We start from the raw sequence: 18,420 nt of genomic DNA on the forward strand, positions 1-18,420 counted from the left end.
CTTCTTCCCTACAGTTCTGTTAAATATTTTTAATTTTATTGTACTGAAGAAATCTTTCAGGGTATTCTCTCCCCAAAATATCATTTTCTGAATAGATAAAAACATATCATCTTTTGACATAATCAACCATTTGATTTAACCTTTTGGACTGTACCCACAATTTCCAGTAGATGGTGCTAGGCTTATGCTCTTTTGTTTATTAGCTAGGTAATACTGTGATCTCAATTACAAAATACAGTAATGCATAGATAGATACATTGTTGTGGGGACTTAATCAAAAGTATATTAAAAATATTCCATTAGGAGCCATTTGAATTTAGAAACTACACAATTTTCTACTTTTATTATAATCCAACAATATTGGTAACATCTAAAACCACTTTCCATTTCCTACTGGGATTCCAGATTCTTTAGACTCTTGAATATACTACAAAAAATTACTCTTTGTTGTGACCTGAAATTGGATTCCCATAAATTAAGTTATATGTTAAATTATAGGGGTAGGATGGTGTAGATATACCTCAGAGTCATGAAGAACTGGGTTTAAGTTTCCCACTTCACACATATTGGTTGTGTGTGCCTCAAGGCAATGCATTTCAAACCTCTCAGTGCCCCCAAGGAGCCCTCTAAGACTAGAAGCTGCTGATAAGGGATGGGGGCATTACTGATGCCTCTTATGCCTATGAAACCAAAGGTCCTGGCAAAAGCAAAAATTAAAGAAAGATAGCCACAATCCAGAGAGTTTTCTATGCAGATTTACTTTCTGTGACAGACTACCCATGATTCAAAGAAAGTTTCATATTTTGTTTTGTTGTGCTTTTAGTTACTATGGGCTCTTGCAAAGTTATTAATCTGACACTTTAAATGTTGACAGGGCTGCTTACATCACACATATTTTGCATGACAAAGAAATATTTTAGAAAACCAAGTACTTGTAAAATGTTGGGTAATGAGAGCCATGATGCTGAGGCCCTATGGAATTCAAGTCTAAGTTCTTGTAGAGTAAAGTAATCTAATAGATCAATACTATAATGAAGTTTAAGCTAATATTGAGAAATTGATGTTCAGTGTATAATTACTAGGATTATTTTAAAAATATTGTTTATGGACAGTCTTCCTTTTAAGGCTAAATTGGTACTTTATAATACATCTGTATGAGTAGGGTGTTGGGCATATGGTATACATTTTATAGTAAATAGCATAAATTCTTCATCATGCATAATACACATTAATACTTCTAAATTATATCGTAACATCTGTAACAGTACAAATGAAATATGCATGAATGGAAAACAAATTATACTTTTTGTGAAAAAAAATTCAGCATTCTAGTAAAGAATATGAACAGTAACACTCAAATCTGAGATAATTATACAATGTTAGATAATCCTGATGGCAAGATTTTATTTTTGTTGTATCATGTATCTGAAGCATATATCAATTACTTCTGAATTTGTCTATGACTGGACAAAGTATGCATTACATTTTCCAGAAGAAAATGCCAGAAACATCTTGCTAATAATATATGTAACCTAATAGATGTTTCTTGGCAAGATTTGTTAATGAAAAGTGAAAAAAAAGGGCACTCAGTAATGTAATTACTGTTACATACCTATTGGATTTTCCATTATAAATCAGGCTTTTTCCAGTCTTCATAATTCTTTCATGCAGACAAACTCAAGACTTAAATATTTCATGACAGTCTCTCCCTAATACACTTTTAATTAGTAAAAGTTAAAGACCAAATTTTTATTATATTCCTAAGGTTTTTTGTTATTCATTCATTTTAATCGTGTCTGACATTTTGTGACCCTGTTTGGGGTTTTCTTGGCAAAGATACTGAAGTGGTTTGCCATTTCCTTCTTCAATTCATTTGATGATGAGGAAACTGAGGCAAACAGGATCATGTACCTTATCTTAGTTCACACAGCTACTTAGTGTGTTAGGCTGGATTTGAACTCGTCTTCCTGACTTCAGGTCAAGCACTCTATCCACTGCACCACCTATATATCTATGTAGCATTTACAGTTTACAAATGTACTTTGCATATATTTTCTTACTTAACATCCAGAAAAAATCCTATGAAGTCTGCATTATCTGCATTATTATTATCCCCATTTGAGAGATGAGGCGCCCAGTTACCCAGGAGAATACAGTCAGTAAGAAACGGAACCAGAGTTCAAATTGAGGTCTTTTATTTTCAAAGCAAAGGTTTTTCCACTGTACAATTGCTGTTCTCTTCATTTTTGTACTTTAAAAAACGTAGATAGGCCTTTTCTTTAAGATCAAAATCTTCCGCATCTTTTAAGTGGAATGTTAGTATATTTCACAACTTACATTCATAGTTTTCATTGTATGAACATCTTTTTCCTATGACAAAGTTTGACCCTGAAATTACAAAGCTACAATAAAGGTATTGTCTTTTTTTTAATTGCTTCACAAGAGGCTTAAATGATGAAGAGTTATCCTCTTTTCAGACATACTCCCAAACAATGAGTACTGGCTTATTGGGGTTGCAAAAGGACAAAAACACATGCTTCATAATCCAGTTATTACTAGTGGTGACCTTTTAAATAAACAAAAGTAATAGTGATCTTCTTAAAGGGTATGGAAGGCATTCTTATGGTCCTCATAAATTTTATGCAAGAGAGAAGCTATATTTCCTATAGTCACAGAGAGCTTAAATGTTGTTACCTAATAGTGCAGTGGAGATTTGTCAGTTATCTGACTAGTATGATTCATGTAGAGACCTATTTACAGTAAAGGAGAGTGGAGTGACCTTATCAGAAATATACTGTAATTCATATTTGTCAGACCAACCCCTCCATGATGGATCCACAGATTGTTAGAAATAGAAGGAATTTCTTGAAATAAATCACTGAGTCACAGAATCACAGAATTTTATAGTTGAAAGATACCTTAGGGGCTACATGGGCCAACTCATAATTGAAAAGGAACCTAAAGCAGTATAATGAACAAGTAGTTTCTTAGTAGTCTTTGCTTAAGGGATGGCCAAGTGGCACAGTGGGTAGAGCGCCAGACCTGGAGTCAGGAGCACAAGAATTCCAATCCAGCCTCAGAAACCTTACTAACTGTGTGACTCTGGGCAAGTCACTTAACCCCTGTTTGCCTCAGTTTCCTCTTCTGTAAAACGAGCTGTCAAAGGAAATGGAAACCACTCTAGTATCTTTGCCAAGAAGAGTTGGATATGACTGAAAAATGTCAATGATGACAATAAAAGTCTCTCCTTGAAATCCTTCAGTGAGGGCAATCCAGTATTTTCTAAGGCAACCCCAAATTTGATCCTTTACAAATGGGAATCAGATCCACAGAGAAGTGATTTGTCTAATGTTCTATAACTAGAAGTGAGTAGCTAAGGGGATTTAGTCCAGGTCACTCAGTCAGTCAACAAACACATATTAGGGGCTTAATATGTGCCAGGTATAGTGCTAAGTAGTGGGGATACAAAGAAAGGCAGAAACATGGTCCCAGACCTTTAGGAGGTCACATTCTAAGGAAGGAGATGACATACAAAAATATGCATGTATTATAGACATACAAAGGAGATAGAAAGTGATTTCAGACACAAGGCACTGAGAGTGGTAAGGGACCAGGAAAGGCATCTTGAAGAAAGTGGAAGGACATTGCCTGAATGGAAAGCAGCCAAGGAAAGGTCATGGAATCAGGAGATAGAGTGTGGCCTCAGAGGAGGGTCCAGGTGAGGAAGCCAATATGGATGGATCCTAGAGTACACAGAGGGGAGCGAAAGAAAAGTTGATTTGAAAGAAAGAAAGGGACAAGATTGTGAGAGGCTTTGTAAACCAAACAGAGGATTTTATGTTTTATCCTGAAAGTAATGGGAACTTATTAATCTTATTGAGGAGGGATGGGTATGGTGGTAACATGGTTTAACCTTGGGTTTAAGAAAATCATTTTGGTAGCTGAGGCCGTGGAAGGTAGGTTGGAGAGGGAGGGACTTGAGGCTGGGAGACAAACTGAAAGGCTAGTGCAGTAATTCAGGTGAGAGGTAATCAAGGCTTGCTTGCATCAGGGTGCAAGGCTGCGCCAGTAGAGAGAAGTGGGTGCATGCAAGGGATGGTGTGAAAGCGGAAGTGCCAATCCGTGGTAACAGATTCAATATTGAGGGTGGTAGGGTGTGGTGGGCTTCAGAGAGGAGTTGAGGATAATATCTATTTAACAAGGTGCTGGCATCATGCTGCTATGAGTGAATTTATCCACGTAGCTCAATCAACCAGCTAGTTAGTTTGTCAGCATTTACTAAGTACCTAACTATGTCAGGCATTGTGTTAGGTGCTGCATACAAAGACAAAATAGCTCCTCAAGGAGCATACATGCTAGTGGAGGAAACACCATGTACACATATAAGTATAGGAAAAAAGTATATATGTGTAGATGCATATCTGTGCGTACGCACGTATATATGTATGCATATATGTGTATACACATATGCATTATGTATTCGTGTTATTATTTTTCAGTTGTGTCCAATTCTTTGTGCCATTGGACTTTAGTGACTGGAAGAGAGAGTGAGACTGATGACTTTGTGCAACTCTGCGTCACTTAAATCCTATCCATACTCAAAGCCCTGATGCGTTGTTCCTCTTTGAAAATGAAGATGAAACATGTGTTATACAAACTGAATACCAGTTAATTTGGTTGGGAAGGCTAATTAGCTCAGGGGATCAACAAAAATTTCATGCAGGAGATGATGATTGAGCTAGGAATTCTAAGAGGTAGATTTAAGGAGATGGAAGGAGGCGTGAGGAATGGCCTGGACAAAGTCATGGAGTCAGAAGATGGAGTATTAGAAATAATGAAGGAGACTAAAGGGAAATATGATTGGCAAGGTAGGTTAGAGCCAGATTGTGAAGGGCATTAAGTGCTCAAAAAAGGAGTTTGTATTTAATTTGAGCCCAGAGGCAATAGAAAACCACTGGAGCTTATCGAGTGAGGACTGGTACCAAGGTCAGACTTAGTCTTTAGCAGTATTACTTTGGCAGTATGTGGCAAAAGGGTTAGAGTAGAAAGTTACTTGAGGTAGGGAGACCAATTAGGAAACTCTTAGAATAGTCCAGACTAGAGGTGATCAGGGCCTTTGTTGGGGAGGTAATCACGTGAGTCTAGAGAATGGGACTTTTGTGAGAGATGTGGAGCAGAATCAGTGAGACTTGACCACTGATTGAATACATTTAGCCCTAAATGTTTGATATTTTTTAAAAAATTAAAATAAAATTAAAACATAATAAATAAATACAATCAAAATAAATAAAATACTAAATAAAATAAAATAAAAAATATTAGTATTATTGATTTAATTTAATATTGATTAAATATTCTCTAGGTGCTCAGAAGATATAGTTAATAGTGGTTTCATTTGGTTTGTTAGAGCATCAGTGTTAACTCAATCCCTTTGTTAGTTTTAGTATGCTACATGGCTCCCAACCAGCTGCCTAAAAGAACATGCCTTTGTTCTTAAGGTAAGCTGGGCAAGAGAGTATGATTAGATCAGTGAAAATTCTTTACCACTCCTTGAAAAGGTTCAGCTCATGTTCTACCAGTTATGAATAAACGATCATGGATAAGTGAATAAATAAACTTTCATCTGCATACAAAGCACAATACATTTTAATATCTCTGTTCTCAAGGAATTTACATTCTTCTAAGAAAAACCATGTACATATAAGTCCTTGCATTTTCACTTCAGTTTATGGTGAAAGAGGAGAGTGAGAGAGCCTATCAGTCCTTCAAGGCTGATTAGTTTTCTTAGAAAAAAATATGTCTCTTGAAAAAGTCATTGAAGGAGAAAATAAGAGTAGTTGAGAACTGGGATAGAGACAGAGAGGTAAATGAAAGTAGAGAAACAAAAGATTGAAGGGAAAGGGGACTTGACATCAGTGGTGTGAAAATCTCCAACTCACTGTCTGACCTTGGGCAAGTCATTTACCATTTCCTAAGTCTCAGTTTCCACATTTAAAAAAAACAGCCTAGTGGAAGAGATGGTGTCTAAAGACCCTTTTGTTCTAGAATCTTGTTATTCAATGAAATATTGATAGGGTGATTTTGGATTTTGGAAGTCAAAAAAGCTGGTAAAGGAATGTAAAATGGAGGATTTTCATAGCAATCAAGGAGAATTATTTTTGCTGCAGATTTTTTAGTTTAGGTTTTTCATTGAATGCCCAAAGAATAAGAGCCAAGTTGAGAATTAGAGCAGATCCATATAGCACTGGGTAAAATGAAAGGCTTTTTAAATTTACTAAAAATCTGAGCAAGTCAGAGAATCATGCTTTTTATCTATTCTTGACTATCTAGGTAACTGAGAAAAAGAAAATTCTGTGCCCCAAATGTCATGATTGCCTTGACCTAATTTTAGTTTGTGTTGTTGAAACGTGAGATGTGCAAATTTGGATCCATCTTCACTGCAAATGTTCATGTGCCTGATCTGTGGTAGATCCTTCCAAGCTTGTATTGGTCTGATCAGCCACAGTGAGATATAGTGTACCTTGACCCCAGCATAGTGACGCCATTTTGTTCCTCTTTGAGAAAGAAGGACAACGACCAACCAACCAACCCAGTTTGTATTGTCTAGCCACTTGTTCTCTGCTTTTAATATTTTGTCAGTTTAGATTTAAAGCCTGGTTTATATGATGATATAATTTTTGAAGTATGTGAATTTGAATTTGCAGATAATACAGATTTCTTTTTCATCTCCAATACACTATATTTATTTTAAAATTTAAATAAAGCTCTGCATGCTAGTCTGTGGGATGGCTCCTTTACTTCCTTTTTGTGGGTGGTTACATGTCAACCCCCCTTTACAGTCCATGACTCCCCAGGGCCAGAAGGTATGGGAGAGAGAGCTATTGTTTGCAAGTCTTTTTGATTGTATGTGAAATGTAAAATGGAAATGAGGTTGTCTGTTTTTAATTTTTTTCCCTTCTGTACATTCTATGATGTTCTACTGAAGACCCATACTAAAAAAAAAAAAAAGAAGAAGAAGAAAAATTAAAAACAGGCAACTCTAGCTTGGTCAGAAATTTCACAAGCAATCAGACAGATAAAATGACTTTCTCTTTCATTGTTACCTCTTGTTCACTGCAGTCCCTTACCAAAAAACAAAAACAGAACTACTTTTCATTATCTTGCTTTGTAAGTTAGAAAGTGTTATTTGAACCCAAACTTCTTTTAACATTGTCCTAAATCCCAGGTTTTCAAGGTCTTACAACCCACATTAACACTGAAACCGTTACTATCATTGTATTTGAGATCAAATTCCAAAGAACATGGTAGCCTTCACATTATTGATGGTGAGAATAGTAACAGATAGCATTTACACAACACTTTAAGGCTTGTAAAACACATTCCAAGTATTTTCTCATTTTATCCTCCCAACACCCCTAGGAGGCATAAATAGTAATATCATTTCCATTTTACAGATGAGGAAACTGAGGCAGACAGAGATTAGGTGACTTGCCTAGAGACACATGGCCAGTAAGTGTCTGAGGCCAGACTTGAAATCAGTCCTTTTGGACTCCACATCCAGCACACTAGCCACTGTGGCACTTTGCTATGTATAAAGTGGCTCTTGCTTACCTAATTAGTTTATCAGGGGATAAGATTTGTTTACTTGCCCCCAGATAAAACACACGTAACATGGTAGAGATGTTTAAGATTTAACTTTCCTTCTCTTTTCAGTCCCCAGTTAGGTGAATGAAGATTGGTCAATGTGTTTTCACATCGTAATGAACTTTACCAGTCCGTTAAGAAAACCATGAAGAAATGGTACATACATGTAGCTTCCTTACTTTATATAGACAAGCACATTGAGACACAGACAGTTACTGTGAGAGCTGACACTAGAACCCAGGTAAACTGATCCCCAGTCCAAAGCTTCTTCCCTACAATCTCACAAGTGAAATTTTACCATTAAGCTTCTTAACCTGAAATGTTGAACCATGTAGTATTTGTACATAGTAGGCAGTTAAAAATATTTATTGAATGAACCTTAAGCATTCAAATTTGTTGTGGTCAGTTAGAGACTTGGATTAAAATGGACACAGTCAAATGTTTCACCTTATTTTTCAGTCCCCACCCTTCCCCCAAGGAAATCTAGATCTTATTCTTTAGATGATTTTTCAATCTTAGCTCAAGAAAACCTATTCACTCACTTCCTTGGGCCAGAATGTTTGGTTACCTTGAAATGGAAAACGTCACCAAGAGGAAGTTTTGGACATGGGTATTTCTTATTTTGAGTCCCTCCCCACTCAAAGGGGAAGGTGTCACTTCAGGTCACCTGAGTCTTCTTATAACTCCCAATTGTTGCTGGTTTTAATCAATTGAGACAAATATATGAGGTTATACTAAACTCCTGCACCCTGACTTTTACTTGTGTTGTGCAGAGTGCTGTTTAAAGAAAGTACTAGTCAGGAATTCAGATGGAATGGTCCCTGACCTCAATGGGTTTACAATTTATCTCCCCATTAGATTGTAATTTCCTTGAGAGCAGAGACTCTTTTTGCCTTCTCTTTCTCCCCAGAGCTTGGCACAGAGTCAGATGTATAGTAGATGCTTAATAAATACTTGTTAACTATTTAAAGGACAAAAAACATGCAAATGGAGCAACTTGAGAATGGTTATTAAGCAACGTATTAATACACATAAAATAATGTAGCACACGCTAAAGTGAACGAGGGATCAAGGAGTCCAGGATAAAAGAATGATTCGAGTAGAAGTGATTTTAATTAGGTAAAACTTCCTGATTTTGTGAAGAAGGTAAAAGGAATATAGGAATTTTTCAGCTTTCCAGTGAACTACTTTCCAATTTATCAAATGAACCTCTAAGCATGAAAATCAGAAGACCATTTTTGTCATGCAACTGTTAACTATGGGAACATCTGGTCTTTTTTAATTCAGGGCATTTAAAATGGTCTGTTCCCTTGATGTTAATTGGAACTTTTGTGCAAATCTTAATAGAACATGCCAACTCAACCTTATCTATAGAATCATTTTCTGTAAAATCACTGAAAGTAGCTAGAAAGCCAGGAATGTGATCATTTTTAGAAATCACGATGCAATTTTCCCAAGTATTGGGAAAGAAAAAAAATCACTACTTTGTATATTGATAATTAACACTTTTATTTTTGACTCCTGAGATTCTAGAACTTATCTATCTTCTTTGTGTCTTGTAAAAGAGGACTCTAAAGAAATTAGACTGAGCTTAGAAGAAATTATGTTGTTGGAAAATAATGTGAATGTGACATTAGCACATTTTTTGTGCTGCTTTGAGGTTACTACCACTGGCTATACATCATTACTCCAACCATAATAAATAAGTCAAGGACTAATGAAAATGTTTCAGTTGGGTAGAAGCATTGATAGGTCAAAGATTTATAAACCTACATTTAAGAGTACTGTAAAATTGTCCTCAAAAAACTTTCATTGACTATCCACCTGCATGAATTTCCATGTTGATATTTGTGACCCACCAGTGTAGGATTGAAACCATGAGCTGGACAAAGCATTTGACTTCTATTTCCTTTATTTAGACTAAGAAAGTTCAGATGTGACAAGATGTGGCTTGGAATAGATATTGTTCATTTTAGAGTGCTAGCATGGATCAGTTAATAAACTTCTAAATATTGGGAATTACAATGGAAATCATATATTATACTTCTTAGGCATGGCATTAGAAAATTCATTTACGATACCCATTAGCAAACTTAGAGATCACAGAAAAATAAAAAAAGGAGTCTGTTGTGCATATATATTTGTTATCTTGAGGAAATAATTACTGGAATTATATATATTTCATATTGAGATTATTAATAACCAATCATGGGGGGAGATTCAAGCTTTCTAGCTGTCCTATTTTCTTGTTCAAAGCCCAGCCTTTGAAGGACATTACTGACCTCTGCCAAAAAATTACCCCTCCTAGATCACCTTATGTAAAGTGAATTCTTATGCATTGTGTTCCACTCAAGCAAGTATGGGGGGAGGCAGATCCTTTGATTGCCCAAGACTGGGGGTGATCTGAGTGTAGAGATTATCTCTTTGTCCAAGAGTGAAGTAATATCACTCTCTCAGCTCCTCATTGGAGTGAGTTCACTTCTCATCATGATATTCATTCTCTCAATTGTTAACCAATCAGAGTTGCTTGCCACTTTCAGGAACTCTCACTCTTCCAAGGACATATAAACTATGAGCCTATCACTATGACAGGTCTTTGGCATTCAAGATCATCATGGACCCTATTATTAATAAAATGCTAGCATTATTAATAAAATGATTAATTATCCAGAAACTCTCTCTCAAACTTTTCAAATATCACAATATTGAAATAGAAGAAATAAGACTGAGGAGTGTACTCAACATTGTTAATAGCTCTCATTTATTTATGAATGTGAAGCTAGTGCCTTTCACCCCAAAAAGTCATTCATTAGTGATTTTTCATTTATTTCAATAGTGTTTATTGTGTTAAAGTATTCATTTTGTGTTAGGAAAGAGCATTGGATTTGGAGTCAGAAGTTAAGATTCTGATATCTGCCTGGGCAAGTTTGAGAAGGTTTTCATATTTCTCTGGACCTCTCTTTCCCCAAGTCCCTTCTGGCCCTGAATCTATTTTGGATGTGCATATTACAGTGCTAGGCACTGAGAAATTGAGTTGATGTGATTTCTTTGACAGGTAAAAGTTCCAGAGACAGAAATTCTGAGTTATCCAATTTAATGTGAATTTCCTTGTTCTCATAGATCATTTGCACATTTGAATGGACTGTTTTTTTTTCTTAAGGATTAAAAAAAAATCATATTGTATTTAGAGTTCTCAGTAAGAAGTACTGGAGCCTTAAATTTCATGGAAGCCAGAATATTGAAGTAAGAATATCTTGACATTTGAGGTCATATGACCATCTCAGGAATGTTTTTCCTGTATATGTCTGCCTCGGAGAGCAAACTGAGACTTGGGCATGCTTGTACAAGTATTGAACTTCTCTCAGAGCTGCCCCCCCTCCAAATCCCCACTCCCATACTTGGAATTTTTTGTAGTCTTTCTTGAATTACTGGAATGTTTTAAAAAAAAAAGTATCCTAGGTCACAGTATATATTTTACATTCTTCCATTCTAAAAATGGACTGGATTTGACTTTTATTTTCTTGTCTTTATTTAGATAGTCCTAAGAAAGTTCAGCTATGAGAAGATGTAGAAACTTATTCATTTAAGAGTGATGGTGTGATCAATTAATAAACTTGAAGAAACTGGGAATTATAATGGAAATCACATCTTATACTTCTTAGGCATAACATTGAAAAATTTCATTTACAATGCCATTAGTGAACTTAAAGATCTCAGCAAAATAAAAGGAGTCTGTTGTGCATATCTATTATCTTGAGGAAATGCTTAATTGTTGGACTTATGTATTTCACATTGAAATAAAAGAAGACTGAAAAGCACACTCAAAGTTAGGCAATAGTTCTGACCTACTTATGGATAAGTTAAGAAGCTTTCTAGGATTTTCTTAACTATATGAAAATCTTATTTGAATCTCATTACTGACTCAAATGCTCAAGGAATTCAGAAAAAATAAGGATCAGTTGATTGGCAAGTCAATTTACTATGGAAAAACCGATCACTGAGTGTGATGCCCTGTGACCACCATTGATTTTACTTCCCTTTTTAATCTTAGCATTTTTATAACATTAATTAATATTGAAAATTGCCATGTACTTTACACTGAATAAGCAAATTATTTGTAGTTTCTTTCTTCTCTAAATATTCTAAGCCTTGCTTTAACAGCATGTGTATTTTTTAAAGATTCATTTTGAGAATATTGTTCTGGGCAAGATTTATAAAAATAGTCTTTCACTACATTAAAATATGATTTGGTACATATTTTAATGTAAACCAGCCAAGACTGTATTCTTGATAACTGTTTGAATAAAAAGATATTTCTTTTTTTGCCTGTGAAAATTATGTATATTGACTTCTAATTAGGCACATTGGTGCTTTGGTATAATGCCAAACTCAAGTCTATGACATAGGGTCATCATAAAGAAGAAACTTCCTTCCAATAAGAATATCCTTTTAGTTGTTTTTTAAAAAATGCTCTAGGAAAAGTGTCAGTTGGATGTGTTCTATACCAATTCACTGCAGAGTAAATGACATATATATATGTGCAAAGTAACTTGTAAGCTACAATGTGCACTATTAAGTAGTAAGAAAACTTTTTTGGTATATTTCTAGGCTGGTTTTAAAGTCATGAATCAGATGCCCTCTCATTTACTTATTCAATGCAAATGTTAAGCTTCTCTGAATAATTACAGAATTATAGTGTCCTAGTGAAGATACTTACAACATAACCAGGAGAGGAAGGGAACACATGCAGTGAATGAATTGCTATGGGATTTTTAAAAAGGAGATAGGTTTTTCAGAATTAGCAAAGGCGCTACATGATTTTTGACAAAATACTAAAGAGGAAATCTAGCAAAAAAATAGAACCAGCAATAAAGTTTATAATGTTTATGATGAATTTTTGTTACTGATGTTCTGTAAAAGCTTAGCTTACTGAAGTTAGTTACTGCCCAGGAAGTTATTAATAATAAGATTTGCTTTTGAGAATTGGTTAATATACAGTCATCTCATTGAGTTGTCTGGTGTAACAACACAAAAATCATTTCTAATGTACACATACTTCCTTTCACTGCTAAATATGCCTTAAAGGGTCTGTTACTTTAGGAAACAGCATTACCAGAGAATTAAAGCCTACAAAAAGCTGACAACTTTAAATAAGCAACAGAACTTCTTGGAGAACAAAACTCACTTACAGTTAGGAAACTATTTATACTTAAAGTTGAAAAGCCAGGATGTAGGAAAATTTCACTAATTTGGAAGATGACCTTTAAGTGCACCAAAACCAAATAATTTGTAGGCTATGACACAGGGCGCATTCCTACAAAATTTGTGTGAATGCTGCTTTAGTGGTTCTTGAAAGACAAACAAAGAAACCTGGAATGAAATCTTTATCCCCTCCCCAAAAAGATTGAAGTTGACAAAGGAGTACAGCAGCACTTTCAGAGCTTGTCATTAAAATGAGGGCTCTGTGGCACAGTTAATGAGATGGTTCATAGTGGAAAACAATCTGTTTTTAAGAATGCTTAGATCAAAAGTAATTTCTAATCTATGAAATAAAGTCGCTTCAATACCCTTCATTCGCTAGTAAAGCTTTTTATGTTTGCATTATTTACTTCAATCAGATGTTTTCAATTTTACCTTTTTTCTCTTAGAAATACTTGACATGGTTAGTCAATAGTGACCAACAGTATTATTCTTTTTCCAAAAAGAAAAAAAAGGAAAGAAACATCTTTGCCTAAATGATTTGCAAGCATCTGTGCTTTAAGCTACTTTTTATGAACACTCCTTAGTAATGACTCAAGGTAAAAAAGCAGAAAAGCATCCAATGTTAGGAAATTGCAATCCAATACCATGTAATTTAAACCTGCAGTTGCTTCTCTTGTACTAAATGACATACAGATGGGTAGCTTGGTTCCCTCAACTTTGGGAACACAATTGGTCTTTTTATATGAATGAACATATATTAACAACAAAAATATTTTAGACAGAATTGTTTAATTGAATTGTACAAATTTTAATTATCCGACCCATTAGAAAAGAGTAATTTTAAACAAGGCATTTTGTCATCTTAAATTTGAAAAATGAATTTCTTTGACAAAATGAACAAAGACAGGACACTTTTGATTTAAAAAAATACAATTATACAATGACCTTTAAGCCTGCAACAGTGAGTAGAAACTCAAGTTCCTTTAACAGTGTTCAGCAGGTTACAGAAAGTAATAAGATGTGTTAAATCCATTTTGATGGATGAATTCATTCTGAGGTAGGAATGAGAGGTAGAGAGCATAGCTCTCTATCTCTTAGATAATTCAAACAGTTTATTCCTTTGGTGTACTGATAAAGTCTTAAATATTCTGGGATTTAGGGATGTGACATACTCAACCAAAATGGCAGTGAAGATGGGCTTGCTAAATTTGTGTATGGTTACCTACATTGGCTTCTTTTGGGAGGTCAATGGAGGTCCAAGTTTGCAAGCCTGCAGGGTACATTCCAAAGTGTATATATCTAGTTTTTGCTTGGCATTTTTCTCCATTCATACATATTTTTTCTGAATAGTTGAATTAGTCACTGTATTTTTATTGCCTTGGCTGTGGATGCTAGTGCTCTATTTATGCCATCAATCAGGGGGGCCAGTTAGCTAATTTTTCACGGGTTTATTTCATTGGACCCACATGCTGTGAAATGAGAAGCTTTGCAAAGTAAGAAACTAAGCATTATGTTTTCTGTTTTTCTAACTCATATCACAAAAGAGTGACATACTGATCAGGACTTTCAGTAACTTAAAAACTAAAAAAATTATTTTAGAAACTTTTCGACCATCTGCAAGAATCTCTCCGTTGTGATGCATGGCAAAGAAAAGCAGTTTCACTGTAGCGAGAAATCATAGTGCTGTATTGGAATTATATTTCTTTTCCATCATGTATATAGGTAAAATAAAAAAAGATATATAAAGAGATGATGTAAAGAGATGTTGTCTGAACATTTTATCACAGACTATGTGAGTTGAAATAAAAGCTGCCATTACGATTATGTCTGCATAAAATTATTTCAGCATTCAAATACATTTCATCAGGGCAGTCTCTCTAGATTGAGGATTCTTAACCTCTCTGTGCCATGGTGAAACCTATCTGCCTCTTCTCAGGATGATGTTTTAAAATGTATAACAAAAAAAAAATAGATTTGCAAAGGAAACCAATTATATTGAAATACAGTCATTAAAATATTAAAAAAGAAGTTCACTGACCCTAGGCTAAGGATCTCTCCTCTAGATGTAGTTGCAAAAGGAAATGGTAGAATTCTGAAGAAAGAGTGTCCTTTATCCTTCTTGTTCCCCTCTTTTCCCCCTAGCATTTTCTTTGGTTTCTCTAGAAGCTGAATAATTAAATTTTTTAAAATGAGCAGTTATTAAACATCTATTATTCATGAGGCACCATGATAAGTGCTTTACAGACATCTCATTTTGTCCTCACAACAACCCTCGGACATAGGTGTTAAATGACTTTTTTAAAGGCTCTTGACAATTTCTGTCTTGCTCTGTCCATTCAAGGAGACATCTCTTTTATGCATTTGATTTTCAAAGTCTGCATAAGCTGTTGTAGTGACTGGGTAGGATGACTGAAAATAATAACCTGGTAGTAAATGGAAAATATATCTGTAGGTATAAAGAAAAAAAACAATATGGGGGTAGTTAAATCTCTCAGAGTAGAAATTTAATAATTTTTGATTTTAAGCCATATTGCAAGGTTGTAAAATCGCTACTTGCCAGGTGGGAGGTTTAATTTGCTAGGCAGTCATTGTACAATGGAAAAAACACTGGCTGTGGAATCTTAGACCTGGGTTCAAATTCTATCCCTGATATCCTCTATGTGTCAGGGAAGTCACAGTTTGCCAATGCCTAATCTATGATCATATGCCCATTACCGTGTATGTACAGTATGTTAAAAACATTTTCAAGCTTTTTTTTTTTTTTTGAATGGGGTATATGTATGTGTGGGGGTGGGTGGGGGGAGAGAAGGGAGGTTTTGAGAGGATGGCTCCTGCCATCGAATGAATAGTTATCTCAAAAAAAAAAAAATCTGGTCTCTCATCCAGTAGGCTTTGGCTGAAGCACTTTGTCCCTGCTCCAATGGAATCACCTGGCTTTTGAGCAGCATTCTTTTAAAACTTGGACTTGCTGAAATAATCAAGTGCAGTTCAGCTGAACCATTCTTGTGCATTAGGGACTGGTCTGGTCATTGACAAGTGAATGCAGAAGCTTTGCTGTGGCCGCTGGCCAAAGCAATTATTCAGGATTTAACCTAAAAAGACTCCTTCTCCCATATCCTCTCTTTTTTCTAGGGTCATGTAGGGATAGAAAGAACTGTAAGGTGGTCTTTTCCCAGCAGGAACTGAGGAAGCGACTGACACCCCTGCAGTACCATGTCACTCAGGAGAAAGGAACTGAGAGGTGAGCCCATGGAACCTCTCTCCCCACTCCCTTTCCCCTCCCCATAACTTCTCATTTCCTTGTCCTCCTCACTGACTGTTTTCAAGAATTCTATACATTTGTTAACCTCTGCACATTAATATCACTGCAAAGACAGAAATTATGCTGGAAAAGTCTGTGGTCTGTTTTATTTATTTTTCCCTCTTTGGCTAATGAATACTACTATATCTTCCCCCTAAAGTCACAGCACTTTTGTTAAGAACTTGCCTTTCATTTACTATGAAATGTGTGTAAGTCAGAGTGATTTAGGTGGATTTGCTGGGGGGGGGAGGGGGAAGAAAAAAACATCACATTAAGCAAATGCATGAGGAGCAGCAGCTCTGCACCAGGATGATGAAATTTTGAAGGTGGCCATTGTAAGTATAGACATTTTGGCTGCAAAAAGAAAGTAGCGTAATTTAGTTCCTTTCCACCCCACTCCAATTTCTTTTTTGAAGCACATGTGGAGAAAGTATTTATTGGCTCATTTGTGGTTGGAATGTCAAAAATTTTCAATAACTGCCCTCACATGGCTTTAGTCCCTGGAAGTTCGCCCTACATCCTGAAAAAAAGAGTGTGTTCCCTTTCAAGATTGTTTTTAGTGAATAAGGTCTCTCTCAGCTGATTCCAGCTCAAAGGTAAACTTGCCAAGGTCTAACCATTTTGTTGTCTAATTTATACCATGGAGCTTGGCACAAGGCCCTAACTTACCTCTGATCCAGATTTATTAATGATGTAACTGCTTGTTTCCATTCAAGACCTCCGACTCTAACCCTAACCCACACATGGGGTACTCGTTAATAGGCAACAACTCTCTTCCTGTCACAGTATATACTATTTACTGAATTGACCACATGTTGAATCTCTGGCAAAGTCCATTCTGCCACCCAAATTAACTGGCAGTGGACCTTGGTCTCAGCTTAGGAGTTCTACCCAGATCATGGCTGTTGTGTACATGGCTAGCAAATGATTTAATGCCCACAAACAACCAGAGATTAGGTCATTCTTAAAAATTCTGTTTATAAAAAAATTGGACCTCATAAAGAGGGTGAAAGTATAATAAAAACAAGCTGTAGCACACATAGACTTTTTGTTGGGCTAGCACAGCTGATTTGTATTAACTGAATGACCTCCTAGCCTTTAAGATTGTTAACTTAGAAAAATATTCCCTTAAAGCTGCAATATTCCTCCTCAAACCAAAAAATAAGGCTCCTCCAACTTGGAGTCTTAGCCTCAACTTCATTTTGTGACAGTTACTCCTGGAAGGGACACTTCACAGTCTCCAAAAACTTATCCTTGGTCGAGTAAAACAATGATCAGTCTAAAGTATAGCCATTAAAAGACATGACCATTTTTTAAAAGTGAAAGCCTCTTTCTGTGAATTCTTTAAAGAATTTGACCTAAAACCTGTGCTCTTTTGATGCATTTCTGTGCCTGTTCCCTTCTACAGAAAAAATAAAATAAATTGTGGTATTCCAGTTTTTATATTATTAATTCTCCATTTTGGGATGAGTTGATTTTCGTGGATTTTCACAGTTTCACTAGGGAAAGTTGCTCCAGCTTGATAACTTGATGAGAAAGATGCTACCTTATTGGTCCTTCAAATGCTTTTTGTTTGTTTGTTTGCTTCTCAGTGCCTTTGAAGGAAAATATACAAGTCATAAAGATCATGGAATGTACAAATGTGTTGTCTGTGGAACCCCTTTATTCAAGTAAGTAAAAGAATACAGCTTTTGAACAATGGGGATCTGCATGTGACTGCGCTAAACCCAATGGCCTGTAATCCCATCAGAGTGTGCAATAAACTTGCATTGTGTTAAGAGTAAATGTTTTCTTCTTTAGAAAATAGAAACAATTAGGAATTTTGTGAGTCATTATAAAATTACTAAGTCATCCAACCAGGTGATTTTCAAAGCATCACCAGAGTACTTAACTATGGATTTCTATGTGAGAATGCACATTGATATGTGCATAAGACATGTAGAGCCAGCTTGTCCTGGCTCCTCATCAGAGCGGATTGTTAAATTGCCTTGGAAACTGGCAAGCGCTACAAATTAGGGCTTGATTTGTTTTTTATTAATTGTCTAGACTTCAGAAATGATGGAGGAAATATTAATGATACAGATTAAATTTAAAAGTGTATCATGTATACATTTCTTTTTGGAGAACTGGATGTTACATAGCAGCACCCTCCTAGGTATGTGTAACAAATATATGTGTTTTTCAGACCACGATAACATAGTTAGGTGGACTTGTAGATTATTGAACAATCCAACCCCAAAAATGTCAGTTTATGAATTAGGGCAACCTAGGGG

General features: G+C 35.6%; 1 protein-coding gene across 2 annotated transcripts in view; it reads left to right on the forward strand.

The window, feature by feature from the left end:
* The window catches only part of MSRB3 (methionine sulfoxide reductase B3), a 218,487-nt gene that overhangs the window by 50,659 nt on the left and 149,408 nt on the right, over positions 1-18,420 (forward strand). For both annotated transcript variants that reach the window (XM_072655280.1, XM_072655281.1), the window contains exons 3-4: positions 15,979-16,087; positions 17,740-17,817. In XM_072655280.1, coding sequence (XP_072511381.1) covers positions 15,979-16,087; positions 17,740-17,817 — 187 coding nt within the window. The remainder of the gene's footprint in view (positions 1-15,978; positions 16,088-17,739; positions 17,818-18,420) is intronic.

The sequence above is a fragment of the Notamacropus eugenii genome, chromosome 3 (genome assembly GCF_028372415.1).
Source record: "Notamacropus eugenii isolate mMacEug1 chromosome 3, mMacEug1.pri_v2, whole genome shotgun sequence".
In the NCBI taxonomy this organism is placed as follows: Eukaryota; Metazoa; Chordata; class Mammalia; order Diprotodontia; family Macropodidae; genus Notamacropus; species Notamacropus eugenii.